Source organism: Salvia hispanica, chromosome 1 (genome assembly GCF_029641045.1).
Source record: "Salvia hispanica isolate PSC_SH4W2 chromosome 1, Shi_PSC_v1, whole genome shotgun sequence".
NCBI lineage: Eukaryota > Viridiplantae > Streptophyta > Magnoliopsida > Lamiales > Lamiaceae > Salvia > Salvia hispanica.
In genome coordinates, this window is record NC_142692.1 from 50348547 (window position 1) to 50372100 (window position 23554).

The 23554-nt window shown below is 37.6% G+C and overlaps 4 protein-coding genes across 6 annotated transcripts; 3 read left to right on the forward strand and 1 right to left on the reverse strand.

The window, feature by feature from the left end:
* The first annotated feature begins 3937 nt into the window (after positions 1 to 3937).
* On the forward strand, positions 3938 to 6960 carry LOC125218684 (E3 ubiquitin-protein ligase DIS1-like). Of its 2 annotated transcripts, none has more exons than XM_048120411.2 (4): positions 3938 to 4148; positions 5287 to 5518; positions 5924 to 6310; positions 6467 to 6960. In XM_048120411.2, exons 2-4 carry the CDS (start codon positions 5309 to 5311, stop codon positions 6785 to 6787), a joined length of 918 nt encoding a protein of 305 aa, XP_047976368.1. In that variant the 5' UTR covers positions 3938 to 4148; positions 5287 to 5308; the 3' UTR covers positions 6788 to 6960. The 2 variants fall into 2 exon arrangements, with proteins under 2 accessions (XP_047976368.1, XP_047976367.1); XM_048120410.2 differs by having other exon boundaries at positions 3940 to 4143.
* Positions 6961 to 11428: 4468 nt separating this feature from the next.
* Positions 11429 to 14193, forward strand: LOC125223283 (uridine 5'-monophosphate synthase). Its single transcript, XM_048126361.2, has 7 exons — positions 11429 to 11961; positions 12318 to 12660; positions 12746 to 12829; positions 13171 to 13253; positions 13331 to 13418; positions 13504 to 13758; positions 13914 to 14193. The coding sequence occupies exons 1-7, from the start codon at positions 11495 to 11497 to the stop codon at positions 14040 to 14042; spliced, it is 1449 nt and encodes a 482-aa protein (XP_047982318.1). The 5' UTR covers positions 11429 to 11494; the 3' UTR covers positions 14043 to 14193.
* Positions 14194 to 15202: 1009 nt separating this feature from the next.
* On the forward strand, positions 15203 to 19267 carry LOC125222464 (putative ADP-ribosylation factor GTPase-activating protein AGD11). 2 transcript variants are annotated; one of them, XM_048125097.2, is made up of 10 exons: positions 15203 to 15469; positions 15571 to 15691; positions 16022 to 16102; positions 16701 to 16785; positions 16941 to 17016; positions 17127 to 17290; positions 17378 to 17606; positions 17748 to 17864; positions 17959 to 18054; positions 18135 to 19267. In XM_048125097.2, the coding sequence occupies exons 2-10, from the start codon at positions 15643 to 15645 to the stop codon at positions 19041 to 19043; spliced, it is 1806 nt and encodes a 601-aa protein (XP_047981054.1). In that variant the 5' UTR covers positions 15203 to 15469; positions 15571 to 15642; the 3' UTR covers positions 19044 to 19267. The 2 variants fall into 2 exon arrangements, with proteins under 2 accessions (XP_047981054.1, XP_047981055.1); XM_048125098.2 differs by having other exon boundaries at positions 15203 to 15405.
* A 1024-nt stretch (positions 19268 to 20291) lies between these two features.
* Positions 20292 to 21680, reverse strand: LOC125217949 (uncharacterized protein At5g39865-like). Its single transcript, XM_048119530.2, has one exon. It carries the CDS (start codon positions 21447 to 21449, stop codon positions 20634 to 20636), a length of 816 nt encoding a protein of 271 aa, XP_047975487.1. The 5' UTR covers positions 21450 to 21680; the 3' UTR covers positions 20292 to 20633.
* Between the last annotated feature and the right edge of the window lie 1874 nt (positions 21681 to 23554).

The following is a 23554-nucleotide window of genomic DNA, read 5'->3' on the forward strand; positions in this document are numbered from 1 at the left end:
GCCGTAGTCCTCTCTGTAACTGAAAGGATGAGGTGGGTGATCCATTAATAAGAATTGACATAGAAGCATTGGTCACACATTCCATCACCCATCTCGTCCACTTGTCGCCAAATCCCATGCCAATAAGAATCTCATTCAAGAAATCACATCTTATTGTATCATATGCCTTCTGGAAGTCAATTTTCAAGATTGCCACCTTTTGCTTACTTTTCTTTACCCACCAAACAACCTCATTTGCAATAAGGGCCCCATCAAGAATTTGTCGGTGTTTGATGAAAACTGTTTGTGATTCCCCAATAAGGCTTGGCAGCACCTTCGAGAGTCTTCTAGCCAAGATTTTGTAGATGATCTTGTAGATACTTCCAATCATACTAATCGGCCGAAAGTCCTTAATTTCAACAACACCATCCAGTTTTGGTATCAAAACAACCCATGTTTGATTAATCTCCTTTGGAAAGATTCCAAAATCAAAGAACTCAAAAATGAGATCATAAACCTCCTGCCTAATATCATGCCATATTTCCTTTACAAACTTGAAATTGAAACCATCATAGCTCGGGGCCTTAGAAGCGTCGCAATCCTTTAAGGCTAGATTAATTTCCTCCATATGTTCAGGACCACAAAATCCAAAAGATAATGTTTAAGACCAAAAACGTAAAATGGTCATATGTTCAGGACCAATTTTGACTTTTACTCTTTTATGTATTGTTGTTTTGTAAGTTAATGAATAAAAAATAAAACTGATAAAAAGTAGAGATAATTTTCTTTCCATTTTAATGAATGTTTCATTTTTAATGAGATAATCTAAAAAAAGAAAGGGATATTGTCTCTAAAACCATCAACATTGACAAAATTTTGGTATTTCCCACAAAGCCGGGTCTAAAATATCACAAACTTTACAATTTGTGTTGTTATTTTCCACGGCAGGTCAATCATCATATCCGACTAACTTAAATGATTTCTTATCCTATTTGGCACTACTAAATATCATAATTTTCTATGTGGCCTTTTATCCTACTTATTACGAACATAAAAAATGGTCTGAAATATGATAATTTACGGTTACCCGTGAAGAATAAGTTTTTTTTTCTCTCTCTTTTATTTTGCATCTTTTACGTCGTTAAATAAAAGATTATCTGGATCCAAATATTTGTACGTCTTGGTGTTTGTATTTAGAATATCTTTATCAAATCATGTGTGAGTATGACTAATTTTTCGGATTACTCATATCCAGTGGCGGATCCAGGTGGGGGCAGGTGGGGGCGGTCGCCCCCACCATGCGACTAATTTTCCCTTATCCCGGATGTATATTTTCCATATCCGCCCCATCCGTTGCCTCCGACGTCGCCCCGTTGACCGAAAAAAATAACCATTACCGCCCCAAGCTCAATTGAAATAACATCCACATACTTGCTAAGTTGTATATCATGCCTCGATCCAAAAAATGATTTCGCTGCTTTTAATGTTGACAAGCTTGTTCACTTTGCTACTCTTTATCCAAAGGACTTCACATCGACTCAACATACTGAATTGTTTAAACAACTTGAAACTTTTGTTGATATTGTGAGAAGAGATGCACGATTGAATGATATTGAAGATTTGGCTATCCTATCTCAGAAGATTGTTGAAACCAAGAAAGATAAAGTTTTTTCGTTGGTTTATCGTCTAATTGAGTTGGTATTGATCTTACCCGTAGCGACTGCATCTGTTGAAAGAATATTTTCAGCAATAAAATTTGTCAAGACTGACTTGCGGAATAGGATGAGAGATGAGTGGTTGAATGACAGTTTAGTAGTATAAAATGAAAGATCCATCTTTGCTAATGTTTTTAATGAAAGAATCTTGAAATGTTTTCAAGATATGGATACCCGTAGAAATCAGTTGTCTCGGTTAACAGATGCTAGAGTCTTTGCTAGTGTTTCTAATGAAAGAATCTTGAAACGTTTTCAAGATATGGATACCCGTAGAAATCAGTTGTCTCGGTTAACAGATGCTAGAGCTACTTGAATTGTAATAGACTTTCATTTTGCTAAAAAAAACATATTGAAGTGTTATATTTAATATTTTATTATTTTATTATTTTATTCCGCCCCCTCCGTTTTTAAATCCTGGTTCCGCCACTGCTCATATCTAGTAGTATGAATTAATATACACTTGTTTTCCGTTTATTGGTTGGATTGAGTTTTCTTGTGTTAATTTAGTTCCTCTTAGTGCTTAATTTTCAAAGTTGTTAGTTTGTTTCAAACAAATTAATTCAATATTAGCCTATAATCAATGTCTCATTAACTAATATTTATAGTTTGGAAACTATAAGAAATTCAATATTAGCCTATAATCAATGTCTCATTAACTAATATTTATAGTTTAGGAGGAGTGGATTGTTAGATCGGTTTACAAGCTAATTATATGCATGTTTTCCTATCTAGCTTGGGTAATAAATTTGTGAGGGAAGCAAAGCCTAGGATACGTGATTAATTTATCAAAACATCTTAGAATCCCTAGAATATAGAAGCTCGTTCAGGAAATTGGATGCATGAATTTAGCAATCCAAATCAAATTAGAAGTAGCTTTTATCCCTTTAGTGATGGGTCTGTTTTTGTTTTTTATTGCAGTCATTTAATTTTACGACATTTTTTGTCTCGTTTTTTTAGTTTTCCATCCTGACAACTTCCTTGTGGTCAGACCATTGCTATTATACCAAACAAACTCGTCACCTATCCTGGAGATAATGGTATTTTTAGATATTCCCCGTCTCTAAAATGTTGTCCAGTTTTACCATTTCGATTCGTCCACAAAATGTAGTTCACTTTGTTTTTTTTTTGTTTTTTTGTTTTTGTTTTCATTTTTGGTAAATGTACCTACTTTCCACCAACTCATTACACTCACATTCTATTATAAAACTACTCCCTCCGTCCGCGATTAGGAGTCCCGGTCACTTTTGCGCACCCATTTTATAAAAATGATAAAAAATAGTTAAAGTGGAGAAATGGTAAAGTAAAGAGTATTTAATATTGAGAAGACTCTTGTCAACATTATTCTCTCTCTTACTTTATTATTTTTCCACTTTAACTATTTTTTTATTATTTTTATAAAACGGGTGCGCAAAAGTGACCGAAACTCCTAATGGTGGACGGAGGGAGTAATATATAAATGTTGGGCCTACATTCCACTAACTTTTGACGCTCATTTTCTTCACATTTCTTAAAACCCGCATCGAGTCAAACATGAACAACATTTTGCGGACGGATGGAGTATTTTATTATATTCGTATATACTTATAGATTTTTTACCCTATAACCCACTAAGCAAGCTCCACATCACCACCATCAGATAGCCAGCCACACGATTCACAAAGAATCCAAAATTCAAAACATTTCTTAAATGAATTACAAGAAGAAGATTACCCTCTTGAGGAATCCTATTAAAGTCGGTGTTGATTTTGACAGAGAAAACAATGCCAATTACTACTGTAGATGTTGATTTTTATTCAAGAAAAAAGGTCTGCTAGGTACGGTGGGCTGATAGAGCATTGATAGTTGGGAGGGGAGGTGGATTCAAAAAAAAAAAGAACTAGTATCAAAATGATGTCAATTTTGATAGATTTAAATGATGTATTAGCTTTAAATTGCCACATTTGTTTTAACTTGGGGTTTTGTGGGAAAAATCCAATAAAATTTTTGTGACTAAATTTCAAGTTCATGAGAATAATCCAAAATTTGTGATAATAATGATCAATTACCCAAAAATTTACACTCCGTTGACTATTATTATAGGTGAGTGATGATTAAATAGTCATGATTTTGAAAATAGAGGTAAAAAAATGGAGTCTTGCTTTGAATTCGGCATTTTGTCTCTAGTGTAGATGTGCTAAATGCCCCCTAGAAAACGCTGCTTTAATTTGAATCGAAATTTCCTTGTGTTTATTGCTGCTGAATGAATGCTATCGATATAATATACATTTGTCCGTTTCCCATTTGTTCCAACTTCCATCCTTACATGCCATTTGCCAGCCCACCACAAAACTCCAAAATCCTCTTCCTCTTCTTCTTGCTCTCAACATAATTCACATTTCTCATAATCTTGGTGTCCCAGAACGAGCACTACAGATTTTTAATTTCAAAACAGTTTATTTTTACAGTCAAGGTAAGGTAATCTCTCTTTTTATTTGTATCATCTTCTTATTGTTTGCCCCTTAATCTCTTTAGATATGCTTATTTTCTTTATTTTGTGTGTGAGTGGTTATGCTAATTGTTCTTGCTGTTTCAACTCTGGTTTTCAATTTCATCTCTCTAGGTTAATATGCAGACTTGATTTGTTTATTTATTGACTGCTCTTTTCTTTTCATTTACAATTGAGATGGAGGATTTCAATGTAACTTATGCTGATCTTCAAAATCAAGTCATTCAAATCCTTTTATTAGAAGCTATGTGAGATAAAAAAAAAAACGTGAGGTTTGAAGAAAAGGAGGAGAGATCGAGATAACCGTGAGAATGATAAAATTATTTTAATTCTTCATTCTTGAGTCTAATCAAATATTCCCCCACAAATTTATAATATGTGGAGATATAAAAAGATAGTAGTATCTAGGAAAGCAAAACAAATCTTAACAAGTATATGTAAAACAGCTCAAATCCTAACAACTATAGAAACTAAATCAAATCCTAACAAATAAATTATAAAATAAGTTAAATGATAATATGGAGATTGTCAGCTCACGGTAAAAGTCTAAGTCCCTATCACTATGTATTGGGGCTAATAATGATTATTATTATTCATCATTGACAGCTAAGGTTTTGCTGGTGTCATTTTTGAATTCCATTACTTTGTGAAGTGGGAGCAAGATTTTGAAATTCTTACAGTACAATTTATGATATACTAGTACTTAACTATTTGGGATTTACTCATTGGCTATTTTAGCTGGAATTGTTAGCACTAAGAACAAAGAGATTGTGTTAAGGGTTTAGCAGTTGATTCTAAGAAGCTGTGTTATATTTGCTATAGTCTATGTTCTTGTCTTAGATTTCAATGTCTCTGTGCTTGAGTAATGGTTGGAAATAGATAGAGAGACTGTTTTTACTCAAGTCTCTGCCAGTTTCCTCATGAAATTGAGATATATTTGCAATGATTTTGTGTTGTACGGTCCGCATAGAGACTGCGGTTGGGTTTTTACACCACGAATATTGGGCTTCTTGCCTTGTGTTGTTAGGATTTTCACATTTACTTATGACAGCTCTAGATGTAATGTAATGTGATGTAGATTTTGACATAATCTGGCTGTGCTTGTAGGTTATAATCGTGTGTGCTGCCTATGGCAAGTGGACCTTCCTATTTCGATGACCCTCGAAATAAACCCGAGGTCATTGATCCACCCCCAAAAGAAGATGTGTTAGACATTCGTGAGAATGTGAATGAGAATGCTCAAAGCGCCCTAAAGCCTAATCCAGCTGTTACAAGCGGTGTTCGTGAGCTCCTCGACTGTCCAGTTTGCTTGAACGCCATGTACCCTCCCATTAGTCAGGTATGGCTATATAATTGGAGAAATATACACTTAAATTGTGGCATCAATAGTTAATTTATTCACATACTCTCATCTGTGTCCTTGATTGGAACTGCTGAAATAATAATTGGACAGGTATCATTACTAATTAGGGGAGCTACAGTTTTAGTAGGACAAAGATAATATGATGCTGTCATTTTCCTTTTACATGTTAGTTAGGGGAAGATGATGATTTTTTTTTTGTCTCAACAAACTTCATCATTGCTTTGAGCTTTTGTAGTACTAAAACTGCATTATGGTACTTACAAATGCAGGATATTCCTGTACCTGGTTGCAATTTTAATTATTAACAAGTGTGCTGTGTTTTTGTTTTTCATTTGGTTTGTCATGTTTTGTTAATTGATCACTCTTGTATTTGTTGTGCAGTGTTCCAACGGTCACACATTGTGTTCTGCGTGCAAACCTAGGATGCACAACCGCTGTCCAACGTGCAGACATGAACTCGGAAACATCAGATGTCTTGCTTTGGAGAAGGTAGCTGCGTCTCTTGAGCTTCCCTGTAAATATCAAGGTTTTGGGTGTATCGGCATCCATCCATACTACAGCAAGCTTAAGCATGAATCTCAATGTGCTTTTCGACCTTACAATTGCCCTTACGCTGGCTCAGACTGCTCTGCAGTTGGTGATATTCCGTTTCTTGTCAGCCACCTCAAAGACGACCACAAAGTAGACATGCACAACGGGAGCACTTTCAACCATCGCTATGTCAAATCCAATCCTCACGAGGTCGAGAACGCCACGTGGATGCTTACGGTAATAACCTTTTTACCCCACATGCTTTAAATCATAACTGCGATTAATAAATCATAACTATGAATTAATAAACCCAAACTCGGGATTGGTTATAAATTTTCGACCATAACGAATTATTGCAGTTCACACTCAATTGCTCTCTCTCATGGCGTGCAGGTTTTCAGTTGTTTCGGGCAGTATTTCTGTCTGCATTTCGAAGCGTTTCAGCTGGGAATGGCACCAGCGTACATTGCATTTCTGCGGTTCATGGGTGATGACAACGAGGCTAAAAACTACAGCTACAGCCTCGAGGTTGGAGGTAACGGAAGGAAGGTGGTGTGGCAGGGAGTTCCCCGGAGCATCAGGGAGAGCCACCGTAAGGTTCGCGACAGTTTTGATGGTCTTATCGTTCAACGAAACATGGCGCTCTTCTTCTCTGGTGGCGACAGAAAGGAGCTGAAACTCAGAGTCACCGGTAGGATCTGGAAGGAGCAGTAGTGTAAAGGCCATGTTTATGTCTGAAGTTTAGGAGGCAAACTCTCTTTGCTTGTCTATGCATCAATGAATTTGTAGTAGTATTGTTGTTTTGGTGAAGCCATGGTGAAAGAGTTTGTTTCTAGAAACTAATATTAGTAGTAATTCATAATTTCATCACTGTGTATTGGCACCAATTTTGTTAGTCATGGTGGATAGAGCTGAGCCTTTCGCGAACCCAACACCTTGCAAGCTATGTGGAGCTCAACTTGATGAAAATCTCTTTCGTTCATTTAGTAACGGGAGGAATTCAAGCCCGATAAGGTTGTTGAGCTGAGCTTGAGCCTCCCAATTCTGGCTCGGATTTAAACGAGCATGTTGGTAAATATGTTTGCGAACATGTTGTTTGACAGTTTTACAGTGAGCTCGAATAGTAGTTACCAGAAATATGCAAACTCATGCTCGGGCTCGAGATAAACAAATAATTTTTGAGCCGAACTTGAACCAAGCAAGAGCTCACTATAAATTTCTTGAGGCGAGCCTGAGCCTGCTAATGATATGTGTTTCATGATGGAGATTAGCGTTGTTAATTTCCCATTATATTATTTTGAGTTAATTTGCGCGTTTAGTGTTATTTGAAAAAAGAAATCTCATTACGAATTTGTTTCTTGCTTGTTTTCTCCAACCTTCCGTCTAAATAAATACAGTAAGTATCAAGGATAGAACTATTTCTAGTAGAATGGCCTCTAAAAAATTATGGCCATACATTGAAACTCAAACTTGGTCCAAAAACATACTCCATTATTTTCAGTACACTATTGCGAATACAACAACAAAAGTGAACATAGGATGACAGAGGTGGCAATGATGCTGAATCAAATAAAACCTACACTCCCATCACTTTTTTTTTAATTCATCATTTATTTTATTAAGTTCAAATTTCATACTATTTTTTTAATATATATAAAAATTTTAAACTATCAAAAATTCGAAATCTACACTTAGGAGTGATTGTTGGCACTGTTATTTAATGAAATTCTCATTTTCGCGGGGTCATAATTTTGAAAGAAGTTGAAGAAATTATAAAATAAATGTAAAAAATGGTGAGGAAATGGAAAAAAAATCAAACAAGATTTTAGAGAATTGTGAGTGTAAAACAAGACTAGGCGTGTTTCAAAAATCACACCCGAACACTTTTTAAAAAAAAAATTCCGAATCAGTGTGTAACACATTCTAACTAACTCAAATAACACAAAACGCGGCGAAATTATAGACTAATAGAAAAAGATTTAAAAAGATCTGGATATAGAACCATGATTTTCTTTTATTGGAGTGAGAGTTTCATAATTTTATTCTTTAGCAGACCCTACTTATCTATTAGGTGGTGTTCAGTTTTTTAATAAAACAATACCAAGATATAATTTAGGATTGTGTTGTGAAATTGAATTGGGGGCTAATTATCTATAACTAATTAGCTATGACTAATTATCTTATGATTATTCATCTGATTGAATTGATGGACTAAATCTCATGAACCAAACACATTATTAATTTAATCTTGAGATATAATCTTGCAAACCGAATACCCCTTAGGATATGAGTTGGTGATATTTATTTTATACTAATATCTTATTGTATATATAAATCATGAATAAAGAAATGAAATTGTGAAATTCACACTGTAATCTTAATCATATATCCTAAGTTTTTTTGGTAGAGAAAGCGAGGATATACTCGGTCACAATAAAGTCTAACGAAGGTAAAAAACACCTAATCTATCATGAAACATCCCTATCATGAAGCAGCCAAGGGTTAAGTCCAACCGGGGGCTCCTCTAAGACATAGACTCCCCTTTGCAATGTGTAGGCAAATGTGATAGAAAGTCTGCCACAAAATTACATCCTCTATGCACATGTTGAACCACCACTGAATCAAAATCAGATAACAAACCTTGTACTCGTTGAATAATAGAACGACAATTAACAGATATTACAGACGTCCCTCTTATCATTGATACACCATTGAGACTATCACTATCCAGTCTCCACCACCAAATTTTGGATACCCAAGGCTTGTGTTGTGCCCGCTGGAGACCGTGAAACATGCACCAAATCTCGACAACTAAACTTTTTGGATATCCTAAATTTTTTCATATACTATCTTCTTAAATATTTTCTATAACTATTACTCATATTCCAGCAAAAAATCACGATTCCATATCTACATCTTTTAAATTTTTTTCATATACTATCATTTTGTCTTATTAAATATTTCCTCTAAGTATATAAATTAAATATATTTTGTGTTATTTGACGTAATACCCTTTTGCATAATTACATAAAAATGATCCCATATAAAAATGTGAATTTTCAAAAAACGACTAAATTTTATCAAGAAAGAGCTGAATTATAGAAATGGAGTTGGGAAATTACAACGACTCTATTGAAACGAATATTGATAAAACAAGTACTGCTAATAGTGGTAAAAATAGTAAAGAAAAAGTAAAATAAAGCAATCAACATTATGTCCCACGTAATGCACATGGATTGACCTTTAATCCTTATTAACCGTTGAGCCTAAATTGCTTTAGGGCGCAGGTGGCCCATGCCCGCCTCTGGTGTGGCCAATTAAATTCGATTACGTCAGGTGGCTTTATTTCTTAATCACATTTACGCCCTCAGTCAATGGAAAAAACGCATAAATAAAAGAGGAATAATATTATGCCCTAAAACATTGTCAAAATCGAATAAAATATGAAAAGTAACTATGGGTATTAATGCCCTCATTCATTGGTAAAATCGACCTAATGAGGAATAAGTGCTGCATCCGTTCCACGTTATTTGTCGTTAATTTTTTATTTAGTTTTTATATGTTCATTATTTACTCCTTCCATCATGACTTAATTACTTTTTTTTTACATATATTTTAAAAATGATATTTATAACGAGATATTCACATCTAATATTACAAAAAATTTTAAAAAATTATTTTTTTACCGACTTTAAACTTGACATATAATATCACGGATTTAAATATTTATTAGATTTTTTCCATTGACAACAAAATCTAACTATATTTTATTTATTAGTACATCACATGTGATATGGTTAGGGGTGAGAATAAGGATATTGGGTTTACCCATTCCCAACCTGATACCCGTCGAATATTGGACACTTGTTATCCAATAAAATGGGATTGAGTATGAGATCGGGTAGTGAAATTTAAGATAAGTCAGGTATTGGGTAACCCAATCGGGTTTTACCCGAATACCAAATTTACTGTTTAAGGTAATTTTTAATTAGGTTTAGCCATTTAGGATTGTTGGGTGTTGGATAAATTATTATTCAATTATAATTAATTAGGTTATTTTTCTCTAACATTTATAAATAAGTCAATCATCCGACTCTCTATTAAAGAGTCTCTATTCTCATTCCATTTATTTATTTCTTCAAGTCTCTGTATCTATTACGTTGCCGTCTACGAATCCTCTTTGTCTTTTCTTTTCGGTTGGTCATTGGCCTTCCTCGGCAATACAATTGACATTTTTTAAGTTCATAAAAAGACATAATTAGCATACAAAATAAAAGAAAAATAAAATATTCACAGTGAATAAAGAGAATTCTTGTTTTAAAAAGAGTAAAGGTCAATTTTGGTCTTAAACATATGACCAAAATACAAATTTAGTCCAAAACATTCACTTTTTGAAAAAAGAGATTCATAACAATGAAATACTTGTCGGAGTGGTCCTTTTTTGACGATTTCGTAAAAAAACTAACGGTCATGCCACTGTGCAATTAGCGTTGACCGTTAGTTTTTTTATAACCGTTAAAAAAAGGACTGCTTCGTCGACATTTTCATTTGTTATGGACCTATTTTTCAAAAATTGAATGCTTTGGACCAAATTCGTATTTTGGTCATATGTTTAGGACCAAAATTGACCTTTACTCTTTTAAAAAATTTAATACTACATTTTTCATTCTTAATTTTTTTTTAAAAAAATATTAATATGTGTAAAAAGTCGGGTATTTGGGTAACCAATTATCGGGTTTGGATACACGTGGCGGGTGATTGGGTACCCGAAAAACATATCGAGTAGGATATTGGGTGTGCATTAGTTAGGGTACCCAGTTTTTTTGAGTCTGGTACCCATGGATACCCAAGTTCCACCCCTAGATATGGTTACCACTGAAAAATGATATTGATTTGATTATATAATTATACATCTCATTTTAAGTTCGTGATATTATATGCTAAGTTCAAAATTTGTGGCAAAAACAATTTTTTTGAAAAGTTTCGTGATATTAGACGTCAATATACCTTATTAACTCAAGTAAAAAGAATAAAATAATATAAAAAATAAAATAAAAAAAGAATAAAATACGAGTTAGAATAAAATAAGTAAAATTTGATGTTTTATTTTAGTTAAAATAAAAATAAATCATTTACAATGGAATAACTAAAAAAGAGAAATCAATCGTGAAATGCTATTTTTATTTATAGGTTTAATATTTTATTATAAAATTAATATTTATATATAAAAATAGGATTTATATTTGATCAAACTTTTTCAATATACATATTTTTATTACAATATGATAATTAATAGAAGAGGATGCTAGTAGTGCTAAAGAAGAAATATATTTATACCCTAATCTATTAGTATTATCTAGTGAGAGGAAAACAAAGTGTCGCCGTCACTTGAGTCAGCACTAAAACCCTCAGTGGACTACAATGTCGTCTCCTCCTCAGCCGCAATCAATGGAGTCGCTAATCCTCCAGCTCCACGATATCGCCGCCGTCAAATTCGGCAATTTCAAGCTCAAGTCCGGCATCTCCTCCCCAATCTACATCGACCTCCGCCTCATCGTCTCCTACCCTTCCCTCCTCACCCAAATCTCCCGCACAATCGCCGCCACCGTCCCTTCCTCCGCCCACTACGACGTCATCTGCGGCGTCCCCTACACCGCTCTCCCCATCGCCACCTGCATCTCCGTCTCCTCCAATGTCCCCATGCTCATGCGCCGCAAGGAGGTCAAGGCCTACGGCACCGCCAAGGCCATCGAGGGGGCTTTCCAGGAAAATCAACTCTGCCTCATTGTTGAGGATCTCGTCACTAGCGGCGCCTCCGTCCTTGAGACCGCCGCGCCGCTCCGTGCCGTCGGCCTTAAAGTCACTGACGCCGTCGTCATGATTGATAGGTCAGTATTCTGATTTGTTTAATTTGCTTTATTTTGGCTTTAATTGTGCATTCTTTGCTTGGACTGTTGGATCATGTGTTTTGTATGTCGAATTGTTGTGTGGTCGAGGCTGGATTTCAGTTTGAAAGTATACATATTTTATTGTTGTTTCTCATGATTTTAAGTTGTCTGTGAAATTCTTGGTATTTATTTGCTGATTATGAACTTGTTTCAGTTTGATGTTATTTGCTTCTCATGTTACTTGATTCATCTATACTTTTTTGGTTACAGAGGATGTGAGTGTTCTATTTTGTATGCTTGAGCTTCTTGCTTCAGTGGTTTTCTTATAAATTCTTCTTTGTCTATCTTATACCTAGAGAGCAAGGGGGCAGGGAAAATTTGGCACAAAATGGAATCACCCTTCATTCAATGGTGAAGCTGACTGAAATGGTGAGGATATTGAAGGAGAAAGGGAGAGTGTCAGAGGAGACAGAAAATATGGTCATTAAGTTCCTGGAGGAAAATCGTCAAGTGTCGGTTCCTACACCAGTTGTAGCTGACACAAAGTTGACACTCAGAGCTCCATTTGAAGAGAGGGCAAAGTTGGCAAAGAATCCTACAGGGAGGAAGTTGTTTGAGATTATGAAGACGAAAGAATCTAACTTGTGCTTGGCTGCTGATGTTGCTACTGCTGCTGAGTTGCTTGATATTGCAGACAAGGTAAAGGAACGTAAGAATGATTCAGTGAGTTATTTAATAAATATGGTTATTGTACCTGAGATCTGCATGTTGGGTACTTTTGCAGGTTGGACCTGAGATCTGCATGTTAAAAACCCATGTTGATATATTACCTGATTTCACACCTGATTTTGGATCTAAACTTCGCTTGGTATATCCCTACTCTCCAAGTGCTATTTTCACATTTAGCGTATAACTGTAGCTATCAGTGCAAACATTTTAAAAATTGACTGATTCTATTTTTCTCGGGGTGCCTGTCATCCATGCTTTACCTGTGAACCACGGGCTATCTAATTTATAGTTACAATCTCCCACACCTGCCACCCAAATAAGAAAAATATTTAAAAGGTAGAAGAAGATAGAAAACATACCATAAATATCTGGAAACCTCTTGTACATTACTCTATCTCTAATGGAGATTAAAAGGGTTTGAGTGGCTACATGTGCTTGTTAAATAAATTTTGAGAACTAATTCTTCTTTATCTTCTGAAGCTCGCAGACAAACATAACTTCTTGATCTTTGAAGATCGCAAGTTTGCTGACATTGGTAACACAGTCACCATGCAGTACGAAAGGTAAGAAGCTCTACTGATTTCTCTTTTAATAAAGTTCATCTTGTGGTTTTGTTAATAGTCTTATTTGGTTTGTACAGTGGTGTCTTCCGTATACTGGACTGGGCAGATATAGTAAATGCTCATATAATTTCTGGGCCAGCTATCGTGGATGGCTTAAAATTAAAGGTGTGAACATGCTCAACTTTTTTGTTTATCAGAATGATGTTATTACGTTACTCATATTTATTATGGATTTTACGATGTGATATAGGGTTTACCTAAAGGCAGAGGCCTGTTACTGTTGGCTGAAATGAGTTCCGCTGGTAACCTAGCAAAGGGTGATTACACAGCTGCGGCTGTTAAAATTGCTGAAGATCATCCGGATTTTGTTATTGGCTTCATATCCGTCAATCCAGCAGCATGGACTGGTGGGCCAGGAAATCCAGCTCTCATCCATGCAACCCCTGGAGTTCAATTGGTGAAAGGTGGCGATGCCTTGGGTCAACAATACAACACTCCACACTCTGTAAGTATCATTTAGTTTATGGTGTAAGCCTCATTTGGTAGCTAAGATTAATATGAATGCTTGTGGATGATAATTTTTTCAAAACTTTTTGTTGGCAATCGATTCATTACCTCGTGCTCACCATGGTAAATGGTATTACGAATGTGTGTGTTCAGGCCATTTCGGAAAGAGGCAGCGATGTGATCATTGTGGGACGTGGAATTATAAAGGCTGCAAACCCCGCGGAAGCAGCTAGGGAATACCGGCTTCAAGGATGGGACGCATACTTGGTAAAATGCAAGTAGTAATGCTTCTACTTTTCTCGTCTAATGTCTTTCGCCGTGGTATGAATTTTGAGTTGGCATTTCAAACATTGAGAATAAAAATGTTGTGTTGGTTTGTATTGCTTCCCGGCTGATTGCGATTTTCTTGATATGCAAAGTTGATTTCCACAAATGATGAATTATATGTTTTGTTCATTAACATTTTAATTGCTGAGATAATGAGATACATTACTTTGGTGTACTAATTATAATCAGATCTAGGCGATATTATATGGTTTCAGTAACCAGTCACATTCAAATTAATATGCCCATTTATTATGTTTTGGGACATGACATGAAAATAACTTACACTATTTGACTTGTTAGATTGTTAAATTTGGTTAAGAAATTGTGAGATTCATATTGTATCTCATTTTCAGACTGTAATTTAAGCGGGGTTTGCGTTTCAAAGTTGGGTATGAATTCGACATTATTTATTTTTCTGATTCTTAAGAGTGAGGATAATGTAAACATGCAATAGTGAGATAAAAGAAGCTTGTAATTCTGCTAGCCGCCATTAATTGTATCGACAGAATTATCTAAAAATTCACATTCTTTGCGTCATTTACAATAAAAATGTATAGAAAAAAATCAATCTTTAGGCTAATTTTGGTATCACCATGTACTTTGGGCAAGCAAATTTCCCCTACCCAACCCGATGTAAAGTAATCCTACGTGGCAAGTTATGAAATATAGGTGATTTTAACCGTATGTTAATATTAAACGACGTCGTTAATGTTATAAAGGCTCTATTTGTTGTGTTTTTTTTTTTAATATAAATATAAGTACAATTATCTACAAATTCACAAGTGGTGACATAATCCATCAAATAAGTACTCATTAATTATTTAATATCTAATGACATCGGTTAGTCGTTATGGAGTATTTAATTATATATAATGAATCTAAAATAATCATTATTTATTTAATTTAATTTTCTTGAAACAAAATTATAAATTTCCAACATAATTAGTATAATGTGGATATTTGAAAAAAGTAATACTTACTAATAAGAAGTGCATTATCAACATACAACTTAATTTATGAATTTGGAGCATTCCATCAAAACCCCAAAATGGCTGTGTTGATAATGATATATCTTCCCTCATTCACCTTCTTCTGCAATTCTATTCTTAGTAAGTGATGAGGCATTATCCACCCACCACCTCCCTTAACATTCTGCGCTTTCACAATTCAGGAACATCCAAATTCTATCATCAATCCTCTGATTATTCCTCTTTCCGAAAATTAAATAAGAAATCCTGACATCTATTGATCATCCGCACAAATCATTCGGCTTCTAGCTAATTGACCTATGTTTCTTTCCATGCAACTTCCTCTTGTGGTGAACGTTTGTCTAAGTTTTCCAATGGTTTACTTTATCAATTAACACCCTACCCCACAGCACTGTATGAATTTTTTTAATTATTTTGGTATTTTCCTTGAAATTGGTCAAAATATTGATTTTTTTGGGGGAATTGTTTGTTGCTTCCCTTCCGGGCCAATGCAGAAGAAAATCGGCAAAATGGGGTTTTCCTTGGGATCTTAGCGTCGTGTCGTGATTTGTGTTTGAAATTCCCAAATGTCTGTTCAACAAGAGAATGGGGAATCTGAAACCGGAGACGTTTCAGGTTAGGGTTATTTAATTTATGAATTTTGTTCTTTCTGTGGATCAAGCACCTTAATTACAGTATTGTTTGATGATACATCCGAATTTCAACTTATGAATGAGTGCATTCAGAAATTGTATAATTCCATGGGCTATTTATTTGTATGATCAGTGTTAATCATAAGATGTTTTTATGCCCTCATTTTGGTGTTTCTGGATATCATTTTGGATACCACATGTTTAGATGCTGGTTAATGTAAATCAGCTCATTCCTTCCCTTTGATGCTTATGCAAATGGTGTATGTTGCCATTTGCCAATATGAGTATCCTGACGATCATTATACCTTCGCAGATGCAGCTTCTTGTCTTCACGACCTTCTAAAATTGGAAACCTGGGAGGATAGCCCGAAGAAATCACAGGCATCTTCTCTCTGTGAGTGATAATAGGCGTTTTTAGATCCTGTAACTCTGCTTCTGCTGATACTTGTGCTTTTATCGTCCTGAAATGATCAACTCAAGTTGCATGTAGTCTGAAATACAGTAGTTTATACTGCCGGCGCACGTATATAAATTTAACATGTGTTCCCAATGTGCAGTCGGGTTAAACACAGGAAATAGTAATGTTCCAGCATTGATAAGACTAAGATGACTGTGTATATACAACCTGGATTGCAAGGGCATTCCGAGTTGCCTACTACCTTAAAGATGTGACATTTAGCTAAGAAATTAAGTTTGCTGCCACTTTGGACCAAATAATATGCTTGTAAAATTCCAAGGGTCCTCAATCCAGTTGATAGTGTTTTATAGCAAAGGGAGAAATAAACAGCTTGAAATAGAAAAGTCATTTGCGTTCACTTAAGGAGACTAATCTTGGTTGAAGCTTTGATTCCGTATTCTTGTGGTGTTTCCAATACTGTGATATCCTTTACATTTGACAGGATTTTGTCGATTCAAACTGATATTTTACGTGCAAGAAAGCTGTAAACTTTACGGCTGCCTGCAACTTGTTTCACTCATTTTTGTGCCAACAGGTGCCCGAAATAGGCTGCAGAGTATATTAACTGAAGCTGGCAATGGTTTTTGTGCCGATTGTGGAGCTGCAGATCCAAAATGGGTGTAAGGCTCAGAATTATCTCTTTAGTGGATTTTTCCAATCACACTTAGTTGAAAAATCCCATTATGTTAAGGTCATTTGGAGACGGTGTAGATAGGTCTACCCAACTTCATATATAAAAAATATTGCGACTTATATTTCCATCTGTTATGAACAGATCCTTGACCATTGGAGCATTCATATGTATAAAGTGCTCTGGTGTGCATAGAAGTCTCGGAGTGCATATAACAAAGGTCTGGAGCTCATCTATAATGCCACTGGCTATAAGTATAGTTGGATTTCTCTAGTTGAGAATCCACGAATCCACATATGCATCCAATGATCTTTCATGTCTACTTTGTAGGTTTTGTCTGTGAAGCTTGATGAGTGGACAGATGAGGAAGTTGATGCCTTAATCGAGATGGGAGGAAACAATGCCGTAAATTTCAAATATGAAACCAACATCCCTGAAGATTACAGAAAACCAAAACCAGATGCTTCTGTAGAGGAACGTGCTGATTTCATAAGGTAGTAAAGCATCTTGTTTGAGGTTTTTTTTTTCTGATCCAAAGTGTGTTTTTATCTATTTTCGGAACCTATTTTTTTTATACACAGGAGAAAATATGAGCTTCAACAGTTTGTTAACAAAGAATTACCAACATGTTTGCCTTTTCCATCGTCAACTTCAGCATCCCATGGCCATTCTTCTAGTTGTACTTCTCACTCGGGATCTGAGAAGAAACACTACAAAAAACAATCCACTACACGCATTCATGGTCTGGGGAACGCATTTCGATATAGCTGGAAACGAGAACACAAGGCAACAAAGAAAAGCAACACAATGGTAATAAATTGTTGATAGATAAGCACCATATATGCCTTATGGTTATAAGAAATTAATGTCCATAGAGTTCTAGTTTATTCATATCAAAGTTTTTGTACAGCGAGATGGATAATCTTTACCCTCTTCTCTCACTTCCTATAGGCAGGTATGGTTGAATTTGTAGGATTGATTAACGTCAAGGTTGTGAGAGGCACTGACCTAGCTGTCCGGGATATGGTCTCTAGTGACCCATATGTCGTCCTCAATCTCGGAAATCAAGTAAACCATTCTTCACTACTCTTTTCATGATCTCTCTGCACTTGGATTGATTGTGCTTCTTGTAACGAGCACAAGGCTTCTCCTCATGCTGCAGTCTATGAAGACACGAGTGATAAAGAATAACCTCAACCCGGTTTGGAATGAAAAACTAATGTTGTCAATACCAGAGGATATTCCTCCCCTTAAATTGGTAAAATCAGAAACAAACAGATGATATTGATTCACAGTAATCATTTTTAGTTCTTGTTATATTGAATGATTTATTTGCAGCTAGTATACGACAAGGACACCTTCTCAACAGACGACTTCATGGGAAGCGCTGAGATTGATATTCAACCACTTGTCTCTGCTGCAACAGCGACGGAGTCTTCGTCAATTAGTGAACCAATGCAGTTGGGAAATCAGAAAGCAAGCAAAGAGGAGAATCGGAAAGCAGGCAAAGAGGAGAATCAGAAAGCTGGCAAAGAGGAGAATCGGAAAGCATGCAAAGAGGAGAATCAGAAAGCTAGCAAAGAGGAGAATCGGAAAGCATGCAAAGAGGAGAATCAGAAAGCAAGCAAAGAGGAGAATCAGAAAGCAAGCAAAGAGGAGAATCGGAAAGCATGCAAAGAGGAGAATCGGAAAGCTAGCAAAGAGGAGAATCGGAAAGCATGCAAAGAGGAGAATCAGAAAGCTAGCAAAGAGGAGAATCGGAAAGCAAGCAAAGAGGAGAATCGGAAAGCTAGCAAAGAGGAGAATCGGAAAGCATGCAAAGAGGAGAATCAGAAAGCTAGCAAAGAGGAGAATCGGAAAGCATGCAAAGAGGAGAATCAGAAAGCAAGCAAAGAGGAGAATCGGAATGCATGCAAAGAGGAGAATCAGAAAGCAAGCAAAGAGGAGAATCGGAAAGCAAGCAAAGAGGAGAATCAGAAAGCTAGCAAAGAGGAGAATCGGAAAGCATGCAAAGAGGAGAATCAGAAAGCTAGCAAAGAGGAGAATCGGAAAGCATGCAAAGAGGAGAATCAGAAAGCAAGCAAAGAGGAGAATCCGAAAGCAAGCAAAGAGGAGATCACCGTTGCAAGAGATGGTGCCATCATCTTAGAAGACGGTAAGGTCAAACAGCAAATCGCTGTTAGGTTGCAGAATGTCGAGAGGGGAATGTTGGAGATTGAGCTTGAATGCATGCCTCTCATACAATAGCTGCACAATGTAGCTTCTTAGTAAGTTAGTCATCTATATATATTTGGTCCCTTTTGCTTAATCTGTTAATAGAGAATTAATCTCAGCAACTGTGTACGTCATCGTGTTGTAGAATTATAAAAAAGAGCGGTGCAATGACAGGCATCGACTTGTAGCACTGGATCGTTTACTTCTCTTGCTAAACTCTAATTAAATTAGGAAGAAAATAATTTGCTCTACTTTTATATGCATCAGTGTTCATTTTGTTGCAAATGTACCACAGAGAGAGTTAATATGGAAGATCAGTCTTCATCAGTAAATGAGTAGAGTTTCAATCAAATTTACAATATTAGGAAAATGATTTAATTGGATATGAATAATGTAATTTATGATTTCCAGTGGTATAATTTTTGTGATATTACCTTCGTCCGTGATTAGAGTCCCCATTTGCCATTTTTTGTCCATCTGATTCACATTAACTATAAATATTAAGGAGAGATCATACGTTTCACTAATTCAACCCATTCACGTTTTATTATAAAACTAATATAGTGCTACTATACAATTGGGACTTACATTTACATCTTTTTTCATTCACTTATCTTATAGTAGTAGTATTTCTTAAGACTTACATTTACATCTTTTTTCATTCACTTTTCTTGTAGTAGTAGTACTATTTCTTAAAAACTCAGTGCCGAACTCAACCAAGACTATAATGAAGAACTGAGTTTACTTGTTAATTGAGTTCATAATATGAATAAATTCTACTACAATAAGATATAATGGTGCTGCCCAAATGAAATCCTCTTAGTCTGCAGTATCATAGTACCTTGTTCAGAATGCATACTTTACTTTGAGAAATGACTTACTTCGATTCCTTTGAAATAAAAAATGTTTTCTTTTTCAACAACTAGGAGTATCTTAAATTCTTTCCTTCTTCAGTTGAACTGACACAGATTCCAACTGTACTGACTTACTGAATAACTTATTAAAGAGATTTAGTAATAATAAAACTGCAAAAAATGAAGCTGCAAATCTTAAACTGGTGAGCACGTTAGATGTTCAAGTAAATATTATATTTTGATCCAAACACATTTAAAATATCTTAAAACCACGTGATATTTGCAAGCATATATCCATCCCACTATAATTTAAGCCAAGAAAGTGTAACAATCAACACGAGCATATGCAAATGTTAACAGAACACGAACTATCTGCTTAATCAATGAGCAGTCTTCAAATTTAATCAAAATAAACAAGAAAAAAGAATTCTTGCAAGAGAGTGTAGTATTCATCAGAGGATTCTTGAGAAAAACCAGAGGTCCTCCTTCAAGCCATCATCATCAACATTATTGATCAATATAGTTATACATTATCGCAGTTAGCTGCAAAGAATTTTCAAGCAGCATATCGGGCCATGGCTACGAACCCCATAGCCACGGCCGCACCACCACAACAACAGCATCGACGAGGCGAATAACCGATATCCACCTAAATTTACATGTAGATTATATACACAGCTGATTCCCTCAGCATAACATAACCAATGAGTTATGATTCATCACACACACACACATTTCACCTAATAATGTGAATTAGCAAACCCAAACCTCAGGAGCAGCAGAGGGGGCAACGCACCAAGCCATTCTCATTGCACTCGGTGCACCTCTTCCGCTGCTCGTCGTCCTCATCAAACACCCTGCGGCTCCCGTTGCAATTGGCGCAGGGGGCGAACCTCATGTCGTTGCAGTTGGCGCAGGGCATGGCGGGGCCCAGCGGCAGCCCCTTGAGGAGGCGGACGAGCTCGCCGGCCTCCAGCAGCTGCCGGATCACGTCGGCGCCGCCGATGTACTTCCCCTTTATGAAGACCTGCGGCAGGCTGACGTGGCTCTCCCCCAAAACCCTCTGCAGCTCCTTCCTGTACGCCACGTCCATCGATATGTCTCGCTCGTCGACGCTCACGCGAAACCCTCGGAAAATCATGCGCGTGCTGTGGCAGTCCTGGAATGTCTTCCGAATTCCTCGGAGGCTGGTGTGGTAGATCACGACGCGGTCCTCGGTGCCAGGGAGGCGGAATGGAGCGTCGGCGACGGGCGATTGGATTGATTTGGGGGCGAATTCGAGCAATTTTGAGGGTTTTGAAGAAGGGGAAGGGGGAGGAGGAGTAGGGAGCTGTTTGGGGGATTCGAAAATTGAGCATAATTTCCTGACTTTGCCCTTGAGTGAATTCCCGGCGGAGACCATGGAGCCGAACGGGGAGGTGTAGATCGAGGCGCTCCGCTGCAGCGCGGGGGACGTGTAGAGGTTGTAGAGGGGCTTTGTGGCGACTTCTTCCTCCACCGCCGCCGGTGGAGAATTGAACGTCACCGATCGATTGAAGTAGGATGAGAAACGCGGTTTGGGGGTTGAATCCGGCGATGATTCCATTTTTTGATTCTTCCAATCGGAGATGGAAATCGAGAGGATTTCGAATCGGCGGAGAGGTTGGTGAAGGAGGCGTGGATTGGAAGGCAATTCTAGAAGAGAAAGGGATGATTGGAATTTGGAAATGAGGTAGAGAAGAGGGAGGAGGTGGAACTTTTTGAAAAGTTTGGAGAGAAAGAGAAAGAGAGAGAGAGAGACGACGTCGCTATCATCAGTTTGCAGAGACAACGCGGAGAATGCTTCTTTCAACTGTGTTTTATGGTTTTTTAATTTATTTAGTTATTCTTTCATTTTCCCTTTACTACTGAAAATTACTTTATTTAACAACATTAATGAATATAATAACTCGCAATAATAACGTCCAACCTTACTTAGGAGATATATCTTCTTCTACATTTAATAGTTTGAGCTTAGTGCATAAACATAGCATATTTGTAACGATGAATAAGCAAATATTTTTGTATAAGAGCATCTCCAATGGTAGGCTAGCGATCGGCTAGCCGATTCACGTGGCTAGCCGAACCATTGGAGCAGGCTAGCTGCATTTCGGCGAAAAAACCGGCCAAGGCTAGCCGATTGCGTGTGGCTGGCCGATGCGCTGGCCGCCATTGTGGCGGCCCGATCGGCCAGCGACGATTTTTAATTTTAATTTTTTTTTAAAACCTATATAAACGCTTTAGTTTCATTTTCATTTGCACCGCTTGTTTTAACGAGTTTTCTCTCTCTCTAACTTTCTGTACAAGAGCATCATCGAGCGATGAGTAACGCGGGTGGTAGCAGTGGTGGTAGTGGTGGGGATGCTGAGGAGTACGAACGGAGGATGAACGAGGCTATGAATGCCTACATGAACCGCGAGATGGAGCGGTACATGCGTAGGGTGGAACAGCAGGCGATACCTCGCCCTCCACGGGTTATCCACCGCCGAGCAGTGATTGATCGGGATCACGTAGCTGCACATCAGCGGCTGTACGACGACTACTTTTCAGAGACCCGTGGTTTCCCGCAAACATGTTCCGGCGGCGTTTTAGAATGCGCAGGGAGTTGTTTATGCGTATCGTTGGCGCTTTAGAGCGTCGATATCTGTGTTTCCGCTTCAGGCACGATGCGGTTGGCAGACCTGACCACACCCCTATTCAAAAGTGCACGGCGGCAATCAGGCAGCTGGCCTATGGAGGCGCGGCGGACATGTGGGATGAGTACCTCCACATCGGTGAGTCGACAGCCCTGGAATGTCTGAAGTATTTCTGTGAGGGCGTGATGAACATTTTCGGTGAGCAGTACCTTCGAAGCCCTACTCCCGAAGATTGTCAGAATTTGATGCAGATGCACGGGGAGAAGCATGGGTTCCCCGGGATGTTAGACAGCATAGACTGTATGCATTGGGAGTGGAAGAACTGTCCGACTGCCTGGAAGGGGGCCTACACGACCGGCTACAAGTCAAAGAATCCCACGATGATCCTCGAGGCCGTAGCTGATTACCGGCTGTGGATCTGGCATGCGTATTTTGGGGTAGCCGGGTCGAACAACGACCTCAACGTCCTGATCTCGTCTCCCCTCTTCAACGAGAAGTGCCAGGGCATCGGTCCAACCGTCTCGTTTGTGGCCAACGGCAACCGGCATGATATGGGCTACTACTTGGCGGATGGGATATACCCTAGGTGGCCTGTCTTTGTGAAGACGATCAGGCACGCAAGTGATGAAAGGAAGCCCTACTTTGCGAAACGACAGGAGTCGGCGCGCAAGGACGTGGAGCGCGCATTTGGTGTGCTCCAGTCTCGATGGGCGGCAATTAAGGGTCCAACGCGTTTGTGGGATGTCACATGCGTTTCCCAAATAATGTACGCCTGCATTATCCTGCACAACATGATCGTCGAAGACGAAGGCGTACAACTGACTAGTTGGGCCAATGACGATGAAGTCGGTCCAAGCCACGGAACGGCCACCCCTAGCGTACGACGTGGGGTAACTCTCGATGAAGCCGGCCGCCTCAAGGAATTTGCTGACATGCGCCAAGTGGATGCTCATATTCAACTCCAAAAGGATATAATTGAAGAGTTGTGGGCACGGAGGACTGCACGGCGATAGTTTTTTTTCTTTATTATGTACTC

Coding starts and splice junctions, on each gene's coding strand:
- LOC125223283 (XM_048126361.2), top strand. CDS start 11,495: ATGTCGTCTCCTCCTCAGCCGCAATCAATGGAGTCGCTAATCCTCCAG. Junction 12,661..12,745: donor TGCTTGATATTGCAGACAAG/GTAAAGGAACGT, acceptor GTACTTTTGCAG/GTTGGACCTGAGATCTGCAT. Junction 13,759..13,913: donor AATACAACACTCCACACTCT/GTAAGTATCATT, acceptor GTGTGTGTTCAG/GCCATTTCGGAAAGAGGCAG.
- LOC125222464 (XM_048125097.2), top strand. CDS start 15,643: ATGTCTGTTCAACAAGAGAATGGGGAATCTGAAACCGGAGACGTTTCA. Junction 16,786..16,940: donor GCTGCAGATCCAAAATGGGT/GTAAGGCTCAGA, acceptor TGTTATGAACAG/ATCCTTGACCATTGGAGCAT. Junction 17,017..17,126: donor TCGGAGTGCATATAACAAAG/GTCTGGAGCTCA, acceptor TCTACTTTGTAG/GTTTTGTCTGTGAAGCTTGA.
- LOC125218684 (XM_048120411.2), top strand. CDS start 5,309: ATGGCAAGTGGACCTTCCTATTTCGATGACCCTCGAAATAAACCCGAG. Junction 5,519..5,923: donor TGTACCCTCCCATTAGTCAG/GTATGGCTATAT, acceptor TTTGTTGTGCAG/TGTTCCAACGGTCACACATT. Junction 6,311..6,466: donor ACGCCACGTGGATGCTTACG/GTAATAACCTTT, acceptor CATGGCGTGCAG/GTTTTCAGTTGTTTCGGGCA.
- LOC125217949 (XM_048119530.2), bottom strand. CDS start 21,449: ATGGAATCATCGCCGGATTCAACCCCCAAACCGCGTTTCTCATCCTAC.